Here is a 14,321-nt window from a genome sequence, read left to right as displayed (position 1 = left end):
ATACAAGCTGAACACAAACTCTCTACTTAAAAATTCTGTTGTTTTCAGAATGAAGTCCAGTGCTTTACATGGCCTTGAACAGGCCATGGCCTGAGGGAGATGCTTCAGGAGTTGATAGGATGAATGGTGACAAACTATTTCCTCAGATAGGAGCTCCAGGTCAAGGTAACAGACCGTGAAAATGAGAGCCAGGCCGTATAGAGGATAGATTTTTGTTGGTTAAGGGTATTTTATGTGGGCTTTGCTGGCGAGGCTAGCAATCATTGCCCATCCCTAATTGCCCCTTCAGAATGATGTAGTGAGCTGCCTTCTTGAGCTGCTGGAGTCCCTGCAGTGTAGGTACACCCACAGTGCTGTTAGGGAGGGAGTTCCAGGATTTTGACCCAGCAACAGAGAAGGAACGGCTGATATATTTCCAAACAGGATGGTGAGTGACTTGAAGGGGAACTTGTAGGTGTTCCCAGGTATCTGTGGCTGTTATCTTTTTAGATGGTAATGGTCATGGGTTTGGAAGGTGCTGCCTAAGGAACCTTGGCAAATTTCTGCAGTGCATCTTGTAGATGGTACACACGGCTGGTACTGTGCATTGTTTATTTATTTATTAGTGTCACAAGTAGGCTTACATTAACACTGCAATGAAGTTACTGTGAAAATCCTCTAGTCACCACACTCCAGTGCCTGTTCGGGTACACTGAGGGAGAATTTAGCACAGCCAATACACCTAACCAGCACATCTCCATCAGTGGTGGAGTGAGTGAATGTTTGTGGAAGGAGTAGCTATCAAGCAAAGTTGTCTTGTCCTGGATGGTATCAAGCTTCTTGAGTGTTATTGGAGCTGCACTCATCCAGGTAAGGGGAGAGTATTCCATCATACTCCTGACTTGTGCCTTGTAGATGGTGGATAGGCTTTTGGGAAGTCAGGAATTGAGTCATTAAGGGTTATGGAACCATGATTTGTTGATGGAACTAAGATACAAATCAGCCATGCTCCAACTGGTGCGACAGGCTGGAGGGGCTGAATGGCCTCCTCCCATTCCTTTGTTTATTATTTTCATGTCCAGATGCAGCAAGACTTGGACAATATTCAGGCTTGGACTAAGTGCCAAATAACATTTATACCACAAAAGAGTCAGGCAATGACCATCTCCAATAAGAGAGGATCTAACCATCGGTCTTTGACATTCAATGGAATTATCATCGCTGAATCCCCCACTATCAACATCCTGAGGGTTACTGTTGATCAGAAACCAAACTGGAATGGCCATATAAATACTGTGACTACCAGAGCAGGTCAGAGGCTGTGAATTCTGTGGCGAGTAACTCACCTCCTGACTCCCCAAAGCTTGTCCACCATCTACAAGCACATGTCAGATGTTCGATGGAATATTCTTCACTTGCCTGGATAAGTGCAGCTCTAACAACACTCAAGAAACTCCACACCATCCAGGACAGTGCAGCCCACTTGATCAGCATTCCTCCCACATACACTCCCTCCATCACTGACGCACAGTGGCAGCCGTGTGCACCATATACTAGATACACTGCAGAAACTCACCAAGGTTCCTTCGACAGCACCTTCCAAACCCACGACCACTACCATCTAGAAGGACAAGAGCAGCGGATATTTGGGAACAAGTCACCTGGAGGTTCCTCCCCAAGTCACTCACCATCCTGATTGGAAATATATCAGCTGTTCCTTCACTATTGCTGGGTCAAAATCCTGGGACTCCCTCTCTAACAGCGCTGTGGGTGTACCTACACTGCAAGGACTTCAGCAGCTCAAGAAGGCAGCTCACTACAACATTCTGAAGGGGCTGTGGGTGTACCTACACCATACGGACTGCAGCGATTCAAAAAGGTGTCTTACCACCACCTTCTCAAGGGGCAGTTGGAGATGGGCAATGATTTCTGGCCGAGCCAGCGAATCCCACATCCCAAAAATTAATTTATGAGTCTGTCATTTGGCAGCTTGGAGTTTCAGTTAACAAGGTTATGGGGGATATCTTTATCTCAGGTCAAACCAATATAGTTCAAGAATAGATCATTAGGAACTTCCGGAGGAACTAAATCTCCTTCCTGTGAATAAAATAGTGTCTCTAAACACCAGCTGGGTTTGCCAAGCTGCAAAGAATGGAAAGTATCTTAACGTTAAAAGTTGAGAGAGTTTTTATAAATAATGGCGACAACAACAAAGAGATTCATTAAAATTGCACTTTCCACATCCAGAAACGCCCCAAGGAGATCCACAGAAACAATGATCAAATTACATTTGACACTGAGCGACATAAAGTTACACAAGGACAGGGCAGAGTGTCTGAGAGGAGAGAGAGAGGTGGAGAGGTTTTGGGAGGGATTTCCAGAGCTCAAGGCCTAGGCAGCTGAAGGCATGGCTGCCAATGGTAGAGCAATGGAAATCAGGGGACGCGCAAGAGGCCAGAACTGGGGGAGCACAGAGGTCTAGGACGGATTGAGGAGGTTACAGGGATGGGGGAGGGGCTGTAGTGGCTGGAGGAAGTTACAGAGATAGGGCGGGTTGTAGGGGCTGGAGGAGGTTACAGAGATAGGGAGGGTTGTAGAGACTGGTGTACATTCCAGAGATAGGGAGGGTGACAGGAGCTGGAGGAGGTTAGAGAGTTGTAGGGATTGGAGAAGGTTAGAGAGATAGGGAGGTTTGTACGGGCTGGAGGAGGTTACAGAGATAGGGAGGGTTGTAGGGGCTGGAGGAGGTTACAGAGATAGGGAGGGTTGTAAGGGCTGGAAGAGGTTACAGAGATAGGGAGGGTTGTAGGGGCTGGAGGAGGCAACAGAGATAGGGAGGGTTGTAGGGAATGGAGGTTACAGAGATAGGGAGGGTGTAGGGATGGTTACAGAGATGGGGGGGGGTTTCTAGTGGCTGGAGGAGGTTACAGAAATGGAGGTGGGGTGGAGGGGGGGCATGAGACTGAGTAAAAACAAGGATGAGAAATTTAAAATCGATAACTTTGTTGGACAGGGAGCCAATGTTGGCCAGCGAGCTCAAAGGGTGATGCTGAGTGAACAGGATGCGAGACAAGTTATGGGTAGCAGAGTGTTGGATGAGCTCCAGTTTTGACAAGATGCTCAGTGGGAGCTGAGTCCAGAGAGGAATGGAGTAGTTGTGCTTGGCGATAGCAAACGGCAATGGTGAGGGTTCAAGCGAGAGGCATGTTTATCCATTAGCCTTGCAATCATACAATCGCTCTTATACCTGGGTAAGGGTTGTTTTGAGAAGCAGAAGGTGCCACGCTGTGCGGGACAGGCTGGAGGGAGCAAAGAGCATTTCATTTCATTCCCCTGTCGGTGCTGGTTTGCTGCAGATACACTGTGGACTGTGAACCTGGGCAGCAAGCTCACATCACGAACAAGCCAGTAAACAAGGAACAAAAGAAGCTATTACGCTCGTGACAATTTCAGGATACCTCTGACTAATTCATGCCCTGACTCAGCGGGCTGAGAGGCAGTAACAGCAGTAGGCAAAGTAATTTGATCACTGATATCAGTCTCGTCCCTCGGATTTCCTGCTCTGGAACTGTTGACGTGGAGCAAATTCCAATAGATTACCTCACACATTTGTCTGACTACACATTTGCTTAAGCACCTTTGGACCTGCCTTGCACCTTCAGAAGATATTCGATAAATGCGAGTTGTTATTTTCAATGGCGGTCACAGACCTGCAAACTGGACATAAGTAACAGGCGAAGGGCCTCTCAGCTCTCCCTTGAACCTGCTCTGCCATTCGATAAGGTCATGTCTGATCTATCACCCAATTCTACCTTCCTGTTTTCTGTCCACGATCCTCTTAGAAAGAGTCCAAAAAGAGTTAACCATCTTTGGTTACTCAGTGACTAGGCAGCCACAGTGCTCTGGGGCGGCGGGGAGGGGGGGGAACCAAATGCTGAGCATCTAGCCGGTCAAGTCCTCTTGGGGTTTTACATGTTTCAATGAGATCAACTCTCATCCTTCAAAACTCAAGAGTGTAGAGCCCATTCTAGTTGATCCCACCTCATTGGGCAACCCAGAATCAATCTGGTGAGCCTTTGGGAAGCTCTCTAGGCCAACTATATCCTTCGGGGTAGCAGGGTGGCACAGTGGTTAGCACTGCTGCTTTACAGCACCAGCGACCTGGGTTCGATTCCCAGCTTGGGTCACTGTCTGTGTGGAGTTCTCCCCGTGTCTGCGTGGGTTTCCTCCAGGTGCTCCGGTTTCCTCCCAGTCTGAAAGACGTGCTGATTAGGCCCGGACAGGTACCGGACTGTGGCGACTAGGGGAATTTCACAGTAACTTCATTGCAGTGTTAATGTAAGCTTTACTTGTGACTAATAAATAAACTTTAAAGATATGGAGGCAAAGAATTTTACCTCGTACTGCAGGTGTGGTCTCACCAATGGCCTGCCCAATGACATCAGGACTTCCTTATTCTCATAAGCCTTTGCAACAAGAGGCCATCGTACAATTCGCCTTCCTAGCTGCTTGCTGTAGCTGCGTGCATTTTGGAGAAACTCCCTCTGAACACGAACATTTAAGAGTCACCATTTACACATTTCTCTCATTGGGTGTATTGGCTTCTCTACTCTTGCTGCTGAAGCGAGCAACTTAACATTCCCCCCTCCATCTGTCATCCTCCTGCCCACTCTCTTAACTTGTCCACTACCCCCTGCATGCTCTTCGTGTCCTCCTCACAGCTTATTCCACCAACTCCCGCCCTGGCCATCAAACTTTGTAGCATCTGCAAACTCGGTGCCTTTACCTGAGTCTGAGTGGTGATTTAATAAAGTGAAGAGGCAGGTGGACAGAGTGAGTCGGAAGGTCTTCCTCCCTTTACAGAAGTCAAGAGGCAGCAAAGCTGGGGTTGGGGGTGGGGCCTTAATTTGAAAACAACCTGTCGGAGGGTTGGAGGGGGAGTTATGGGGGCAGGTTTCATGCCCTGAGGTCCACAAAGCTGTCTGGAACTCGTGGCCTGAAGCAGTGGTAGCGGTTGCAACCCTCATGGCATTTATGAAGTATTTGAGCATGCATTCAGAGTGATTTAAACCACAGGGACAGGAGCCAAGAGCTGTAAAGTGGGATTTGGCTTAATCACTCAGCCAAGGCCTCCTTCTATGCCTTTGATTTTCTACATTTGGTCACCAGACAACTACTGCCCTGTAATTAATGAATATTAAATCGAACTCATTTATCTCAATTTGCGCACTTAAATTGCCCATTTTGTTAGCAAAGCATTCAGATAAAGCACCTTTAACTATTGACCATTTCCTCCTGTTTGGCCTTGTTCACTGATTCCCCATCACACTCTCTGTCCCTCACAGTCACTTCCTGCTTCTCTGTACCCAGGTTGCTGCATTGCTCAATGGCCTTGACGTTGGTCTTTGTGTTCATAAATCTTCTTTCACCCGAATCCTCCCCCTGACAGTTTAATACCTAGTTTATTAATTTGTTTGTGTAGAGAGGCACTGATCCCAGCCTAGTTTAAATGGACCGCATCGCAATGGGAATGGCTCCCTCCTTTCCCAGTACTGATGCCAGTGGGCATGGTTCAAAGCCCCTCTTTGAGCAACGCATTCAACACGCCAGTCTGTCTGATCCTTTTGGACACAATGCTGCATACTTCGGGGATGGGCAAGAAGCATCCACACGCATGCATGCAGTTCCAATTACAGAGTCATCCACCCAGGAGGCAACAGAGTGACAAACAGGAGTGATCCAATCAAGCAGGACCAAAATCATAGAATCCCTACAGTGCAGAAGGAGGCCATTTGGCCCATCAAGCCTGCACTGACAACAATACCACTCAGGCCCTATCCCCATAATCCCACATGTTTACCCTGCTAATCTCCCTGACACTAAGGGGCAATTTAGCATGGCCAATCCACCTAACCCACACATCTTTGGACTGTGGGAGGAAACCGGAGCACCCGGAGGAAACCCATGCAGACACGGGGAGAAAGTGCAAGCTCCACACAGACAGTGACCCGAAGCCGGGATTGAACCCAGGTCCCTGGTGCTATGAGCAGCAGTGCTAACCACTGTGCCACCGTCCGCCCCACAGATTCAACGGGATAAATGTCCAAAATGAAAGGATAGTCAGCTGTGGGGTAACAGGAAAGTGATAGTAGAGTCAGAAAGACTGGGGGGTGAATGGGAGAAGAATGGAGAGAGACTGGGATAGAGGGAATTAGCAAAATTCAGGGGTGAGGGAAAAGAGGGCATGAGAAGACAAAATACTCACAGAGGAAAACTACAAGAGACAGAGGGAAAAGAAAAGGACTAGCACTAAAGCCAAGGGAGATTAAGAGAGGAGAGATAAGCAGAGAGGAGAGAGGAACGACAGTGGGACCTCCAAGTCACGGGCGGCATGGTGGCACAGTGGTTAGCGCTGCTGCCTCACAGCGCCAGGGACCCGGGTTCAATTCCGGCCTCTGGTCACTGTCTGCACATTCTCCCGTGTCTGCGTGGGTTTCCTCCGGGTGGTCCGGTTTCCTCCCACACTCCAAAGATGTGCGGGTTAGGTGGATTGGCCATGCCAAATTGCCCCTTCGTGTCAGGGGGATTAGCGGGGTAAATATGTGGAGTTACGGGAATAGGGCCTGGATGGGATTGTGGACGGTGCAGACTCAATGGGCCGAATGGCCTTCTTCTGCAGCATAGGATTCTATGATTCTAAGTCGCACAGCAGCCTATCATGGATATGAATCAGCTGGCTGTCCCTTTACTGTCACTGGGTCTAAACCCTGGAAACCACCCCCCCCCCGACCCCTGAACAGCAGTATTGTGGGCGGACCCACATGGACTGCAGCAGTTCAAGAAGTATGCCCGCCACCTTCTCAAGGGGCGGCTGGGGATGGGCAGCAAAGCAAACGCCAGCCTTGGCAGCAATGTCCAGATCCCAGGAATGAGTGCAGAACAGAAGATTCATTTTACCTGCTGCATTCGAACCGGTGGAAGAATCCCCGGTGAGACAACGACTGGAGTGCACTTTTCAAGCAAGCTGTGCGAGAGACCTGAACTCAGTCAACGCCGGCAATGTTCCAGCACAGCTCTGACTCACTGCCTGCCTTTCAAACCTTTTATCACCTTGTTTGAACAAACTCCAAGGCTGTGGACATTCCTTATGTCAGGTCCAAGGACAGCCCAGTGACTGACGTACACGCTTCCAGCTTTATTTGCAAGACAGAGGTGTCCAATCGCTCCAGCATGCAGACATTGCACTGGGTTAGAATCGCAAGTTTCAATAAAACTCACTCATCTCCTTACTGCAACCAGGCATGGAAGGAAAAGGATAGAATCATAGAGTGGCTGCAGCTCAGAAGACTGGACCCCACCCATCCTAGAATCTCCAGACACTGTGCCCCACCCAATCAGCCTACAGTCTCCAGACACTGTACCCCACCACCCAGCCTAGTCACCAGCGACGGTACCCTGCCCATCCTACAGTCTCCAGAGACTGTACCCCACCCACCCAGTCACCGAGCCTACAGTCTCCGGGCACAATACCCCACCCACCCAGCGTACAGTCTCCAGAGACTGTGCCCCACACACCCAGTCACTGAGGCTGCGATCTCCCACTACTGACAGTTGGGTCTCTGGACGAGGGTTGAGGCTCCTAATATTGTGATTCTAAGATAAGACTATTGTCACTGATTGTGATTGATGCCCCTCTCCGGGACGACACTCCCAATGCCAGGGCTGAGGTAGTGCTGACTGCTTGTGGTGTCATCTCTCAGGTGAGATGTTAGAGCAAGGCTTTTTAAAATTTATTTTGTGGGATGGGAGTCTGGGGACTGTAGGCTAGGTGGGTGAGGAGGCCAGTATTTGTTACCCATCCCTTTGGCCTTGAGAAGGTGGTGATAAGCCGCTTTTTTTGGCTACTTCAGTCCACATGGTGTAGGTACACCCAGGATGCTGTTAGGAAGAGAGTTCCAGGACTTTGACAGTGAAGGAATGATGATATAGTTCCAAGGCAGTTTTCTTTGTGCGACTTGGAGGGGGACTTGCAGGTGGTGGTGCCCGTGCATCTGCTGCCCTTGTCCTTCTAGGTGGTAGAGGTTATCGGTTTGGAAGTTATTGAAGGAGCCTTGATGCATTTTTTCTATTCCATCACAGAATGCGGGCATCATTGGTTTGGCCAGTGCATCAGTTGCTGCAGTATATAAAGGGAAAGTCGCCATAGTCTCAGAAGACCATAAGCTGACTGGTGGTGAGTTAACCTGAGGATCACCACACTTCAGGCGAGGGGTAAGAAGGCTGGCCTTCATGAATAACCTCAGCCGTTACGGGAATTAAACCCATGCTACTGTTGTCACTCTGCATCACTAGCCAGCTGAGCTAAACTGACCACCAGTTCTATATAGTACACAACGGTGAATATATAAGGTGATAGATGGGATACCACAGAAGTGGGGCTGTTTTGTCCTGGATGGTGTCGAGCTTCTTAAGTGTTGTTGGAGCTGCACCCACCCAGGCAAGTGGAGAGTATTCCATCGCACTCCTGACTCTGTCTACACTTCCCGCTGCCTCGGTAAAGCAGCCAGCATAATTAAGGACCACACACACCCCGGACATTCTCTCTTCCACCATCTTCCGTCAGGAAAAAGATACAAAAGTATCTTGAGATCACGTACCAACCGACTCAAGAACAGCTTCTTCCCTGCTGCCATCAGACTTTTGAATGGACTTACCTTGCATTAAGTTGACCTTTCTCTACACCCTAGCTATAACTGCAACACCACATTCTGCACTCTTTCGTTTCCTTCTCTATGAACGGTATGTTTTGTTTGTATAGCGCGCAAGAAACAATACTTTTCACTGTATACTAATACATGTGACAATAATACATCAAATCAAATCAAACTTGTTCCTTGTAGATGGCTTTGACAGCTTTGGGGAGTCAGGAGGTGAATTACGCATCGCAGAATTCCAAACCTTTGACCTGCTCTTGTAGCCACAGTATTTATATAGCTAGTTCAGTTCAGTTTCTGGTCAATGGTAACCCCCAGGATGTTGATTCAGTGGTGGTAATGCTATTGAATTCAAGGGCAGATGGTTGGATTCTCTCTTGTTGGAAATGCCTGGCACTTGTATGGCACAAATGTTACTTGCCACTTGTCAGCCAAACATGAATGTTGTCCAGGTCTTGCTGCATTTGAACAGGGACTGCTTCAGTATCTGCAGAGCCACGAATGGTGCTGAACATCATCTGTGAACATCCCCACTTCTGACCTTTCGATGGAAGGAAGATTAACTTGGACCGAGGACACTACCCTGAGGGACTCCTGCACGTGACATCCCTGGACTGAGATGATTGACCTCCAACCATCACAACCATCTTCCTTTGTGCCACATGACTCCAAACAGCAGAGGGTTTTCTCCCTGATTTCCACTGACTCCAGTTTTACGAGGGTTCCTTGATGCCACACTCAGTCAAATGCTACCTTGATGTCAAGGACAGTCACTCTCACCTCACCTCAGCTCTTTAGTCCATGTTTGAACCAAGGCTGTAATGAGGTCAGGAACTGAGTGAACCTGGTAGATCCCAAACTGAGCGTCTGTGAGCAGGTTATTGCGAAGTAAATGCTGCTTGATATCTCTGCCATCCTGTTTGGATTTGAGCTAAAAAAAAATCAAGCAGCTCTGCTGAAAGGTGAGTAAGGGAGAGCTCCTAATGCCCTGACTAATGTTCCTCCCAACTCCCTGAGACCAAACCAAAGCAGCCTTTAAAATAAACTAAACGCTTGACCTAGAAAACTAAAACGCACTGTTCAAATCATAGAATCCCTAGAGTGCAGAAGGAGGCCATTCAGCCAATTTGGTCAGCACTGACCACAATCCTACCCAGGCCCTATCCCCGTTTATTCTGCGAAATCACCCTAACACTAAGGGGCAATTCAGTATGGCTAATCCACCTAACCCATGCACTTTGGACTGTGGGAGGAAACCGGAGCACCCGAAGGAAACCCATGTAGACACGGGAAAAATGTGCAAACTCCACACAGACAGTGATCCAAGCCGGGAGGGCACGCCTTAAAGGAGTTAGAACATAGAACATAGAAAAAATACAGCACAAACAGGCCCTTTGGCCCACAAGTTGCGCCGGTCATGTCCCTACCTACCTAGGCTTATATATAGGCTTACCTATAACCCTCAATCCTATCAAGTCCCATGTACTCATCCAGAAGTCTCTTAAAAGACCCTATCGAGTTTGCCTCCACCACCACTGACAGCAGCCGATTCCACTCACCCACCACCCTCTGAGTGAAAAACTTACCCCTGACATCTCCTCTGTACCTACTCCCCAGCACCTTAAACCTGTGTCCTCTCGTAGCAGCCATTTCAGCCCTGGGAAAAAGCCTCTGAGAATCCACCCGATCTATACCTCTCAACATCTTGTACACCTCTATCAGGTCACCTCTCATCCTTCGTCTCTCCAAGGAGAAAAGACCGAGCTCCCTCAGCCTATCCTCATAAGGCATGCCAACCAATCCAGGCAACATCCTTGTAATTCTTCTCTGCACCGTTTCAATCATTTCCACATCCCTCCTGTAATGAGGCGACCAAAACTGAGCACAGTACTCCAGTTGTTTAGTTGTTTAGTTTGTTACACCCTGTACCACAGCTAACAAGCAGGTCTCCCACTGCTAAGGGCCAGGGACTGGCAAGCCTTGAACAAATAGGACGCTTCAGGAGTCAATACATTGAAGAGCGATTGAATATTTGAGGAAATGTGATGCAATACTCCTTTGAGAGCTTCATTGCAGACAGGCACATACCTTCACCAGAAAAGCAGTGATCTTGTCCCTTTCAACATCACTGTGCCTCACATTTAATCAGATTTGACAAAATGTGTATGTTTACAAGAAGGCCATGTGGCCTCTCGTGTCTGGGCTGGCTCTGTACAAGAGCTAATTCCATCTCCCTGCTCTCCCCCCATAGCCCTGTATCAATTCACAAATTAATCCCACTTCCCCACCCTCTCCCCATAGCCTTGTATCAATCCCAAACTAATCCCATTGCCCCACTCTTTCCCCATAGCCCTGTATCAATTCACAAACGAATCCCACTTCCCCACTCTCTCCCATAGCCCTGTAGCAATCCCAAACTAATCCCACTTCCCCACTCTCTCTCCATAGTCCTGTATCAATCCCAAACTAATCCCATTGCCCCACCCTCTCCCCATAGCCTTGTATCAATCCCAAACTAATCCCATTGCCCCACTCTCTCCCCATAGCCCTGTATCAATCCCAAACTAATCCCATTGCCCCACTCTGTCTCCATAGCCCTGTATCAATCCCAAACTAATCCCACTGCCCCCACTCTCTCCCCATAGCCCTGTATCAATTCACAAACTAATCCCACTTCCTCACTCTCTCCCCATAGCCCTGTAGCAATCCCAAACTAATCCCACTTCCCCATTCTCTCCCCATAGCCCTGTATCAATCCCAAACTAATCCCACTGCCCCACTCTCTCCCCATTGCCCTGTATCAATCCCCAAACTAATCCCACTGCCCCACTCTCTCCCCATTGCCCTGTAGCAATCCCAAACTAATCCCACTGCCCCACTCTCTCCCCATTGCCTTGTATCAATCCTCAAACTAATCCCACTTCCTCACTCTCCCCATAGCCCTGTAGCAATCCCAAACTAATCCCACTTCCCCATTCTCTCCCCATAGCCCTGTATCAATCCCAAACTAATCCCACTGCCCCACTCTCTCCCCATTGCCCTGTATCAATCCCAAACTAATCCCACTGCCCCACTCTCTCCCCATTGCCCTGTATCAATCCCCAAACTAATCCCACTGCCCCACTCTCTCCCCATTGCCCTGTAGCAATCCCAAACTAATCCCACTGCCCCACTCTCTCCCCATTGCCTTGTATCAATCCTCAAACTAATCCCACTGCCCCACTCTCTCCCCATTGCCCTGTATCAATCCCAAACTAATCTCATTGCCCCACTCTGTCCCCATAGCCCTGTATCAATCCCAAACTAATCCCACTGTCTCACTTTCTCCCCATAGCCCTGTATCAATCCCAACCTAATCCCACTGTCCCATTCTCACCTCAGAGCCCTGTAACAATCCCAAACTAATCTTTCGCTTGAATGTCAGAGGCTGAGGAAGTGACATGATGGAATGTTACAAAACTATGTGAGGTGTGGATAGAATGGATAGTCGGAGTCTTTTCCCAGGGTAAAAATATCAATTACTAAGGACATAGGTTTAAGTTAAAAGGGGAACAATTTAAAGGAGATGTGAGGGGCAGATTTTTTTTTTTACACAGAGTAGGTGCCTAGAACGCGCTGCCAGAGGAGGTGGTATAAAGAGATACAATAGCAATGTTTCAGAGACATCTCAGCAGATACATGAATAGGTAGGGAATAGAGGGATACAGTCCGCATAGAGGCAAAAGATCTTTAGTTTAGAAAGGCTTCATGTGTCGGCGCAGGCTTGGTGGGTTGTAGGGCCTGTTCCTGTGCTATATTGATTTTTGATCTAATTTCACTGCCCCACTCAAAGCCCACAACAGGTATCGGGAATAAAGCCTGGTGTTGGCTGTCAGAGGAGTAGCGGATTACGATATTTCTACCAGAGCAAATACCAGAGCAGCTCTCTGATACTCGACTCCTGCAATGCGGTGTTAGTTCAAGGCCTGTGTGTGTGGCTGGCCCCGGGCAGTTGGGGGGCGGGGGGGGGGGGGGGGGCGCTGCCCCGAGTTACAGCCGGGTGTGGATGGAGAGGAGGTTTCTCACAAGGCGATGACAGATTGAGAGGGGGATTTAGAAATTCCCTTTACAGAGCCATCCACAGGCCTGGGCCAGCACTACACTGTGACAGCTGACATAGCAGAACCACACAGGGAATGTTGACATAGCAATTTAAAATGGGAGATATTGACAGGATGATGTTTGTTCACCCTGGTACAATAGCTGGACCATGGAATCATAGAAACCCTACAGTGCAGAAAGAGGCCATTTGGCCCATCAAGTCTGCACCGACCACAATCCCACCCAGGCCCTACCCCCATATCCCTACACATTTACCCACTAATCCCTCTAACCTACGCATCTCAGGACACTGAGGGGTAATTTTAGTAGACCAGTAACACACACACACCAGGGGAATGACGCCTGTAACCAGGATCCATCACCTCTGGTATCCCTGGTAACAGGTTCCCCTGGTATCATGTTCTCCTGATTCCCCTGGCAACAGGTTCCCCACGTTTTCCTGGTAACCAGCCCCCTTTCCCAGGTTTCCCTGGTAACAGGCTGCCGAGGTAACAGGCTCCCCTGGTAAACAGCTCCCCCTTCCCCCAGGTTTCCAAAGTAATCGGTTTCCCTGGTTACCAGCCCCTTCTCTCCCGTTTCCCTGGTTACCAGCCCCCCTCCCCCGTTTCCCTGGTTACCAGCCCCCTCCCCCGTTTCCCTGGCAACCGGCCTCCCCACGGGACTGACCTGCCGGGGCCGCGGGGCCGCCGTCGCTCCCCACTCCGCCTGATGCCATTTTCAGGGCTTGGGGATTAACAATACATTCAGCCAATGACCAGCTCCGCTCCGCAGCTTTGCAGGACACGCCCACAGGACACGGCCCACAGGACACCCGCCAATGGGCGCTCAGCACCACCGCTGTCAATCAGTGAGTGAACACGCCCACTCCAGAGGCAGCCAATCAACAGCTCCGCCGGGACAGCGCCACCGCTGTCAATCAGAGAGCGGACACGCCCACACCAATCAGCGGCTCCGCTCGGGCCGCGCCACTGCTGTCAATGGGAGAGTGGACACGCCCACACGCCCATACAGCGCTCAGCCAATCAGCGGCTCCGTCCGGGCAGCGCCATGACTGTCAATGGGAGAGTGGACACGCCCACATCAACCTCAGCCAATCAGCGGCTCCGTCCGGGCCGCGCCATCGCTGTCAATCAAGTTGGACCCGCCCACACGGGCGCCAGCCAATCAGAGGCCGCTCGCGCTGCTCCTTCCTCCAGTGCAGGGAGTGGAAGTTCAGTCTGGAGTTGGAGCTCAGGCGGTGCGGAGGGTGAGGCAGGATCCGGGGGCTGGGGACAGCAGCACTGAGGATCCGGGGGCTGGGGACAGCAGCACTGAGGATCCGGGGGCTGGGGACAGCAGCACTGAGGGAGGATCCATCCAGGTGCACTACCTGAGAACCACTGCTCTATCCCTCTCTCTCACTGTGGCAAGACCTCACCAAGCCCCAGACAGACCCTCTCCCTCTTTTAGGGCAAAACAAATAAACTGACTCAAATGAACTCCGGGACAAAGGAAAAGGGGCAGCTTCCCAAAAGGAGGGGGAACAGC

General features: G+C 49.8%; 1 protein-coding gene across 1 annotated transcript in view; it reads right to left on the bottom strand.

Annotated features, from left to right (window-relative positions):
* Positions 1-13,540, bottom strand: part of lipeb (lipase, hormone-sensitive b) — a 51,200-nt gene extending 37,660 nt beyond the window's left edge. The window contains exon 1 of the mRNA XM_078237058.1: positions 13,461-13,540. Coding sequence (XP_078093184.1) covers positions 13,461-13,509 — 49 coding nt within the window. The 5' untranslated portion in view covers positions 13,510-13,540. The remainder of the gene's footprint in view (positions 1-13,460) is intronic.
* Positions 13,541-14,321: the final 781 nt, after the last annotated feature.

Source organism: Mustelus asterias, chromosome 20 (assembly GCF_964213995.1).
Source record: "Mustelus asterias chromosome 20, sMusAst1.hap1.1, whole genome shotgun sequence".
Taxonomy (NCBI): domain Eukaryota; kingdom Metazoa; phylum Chordata; class Chondrichthyes; order Carcharhiniformes; family Triakidae; genus Mustelus; species Mustelus asterias.
The sequence above is the reverse complement of the archived record's forward strand: the minus strand, read 5'-3'. Positions and strand labels throughout refer to the sequence as shown.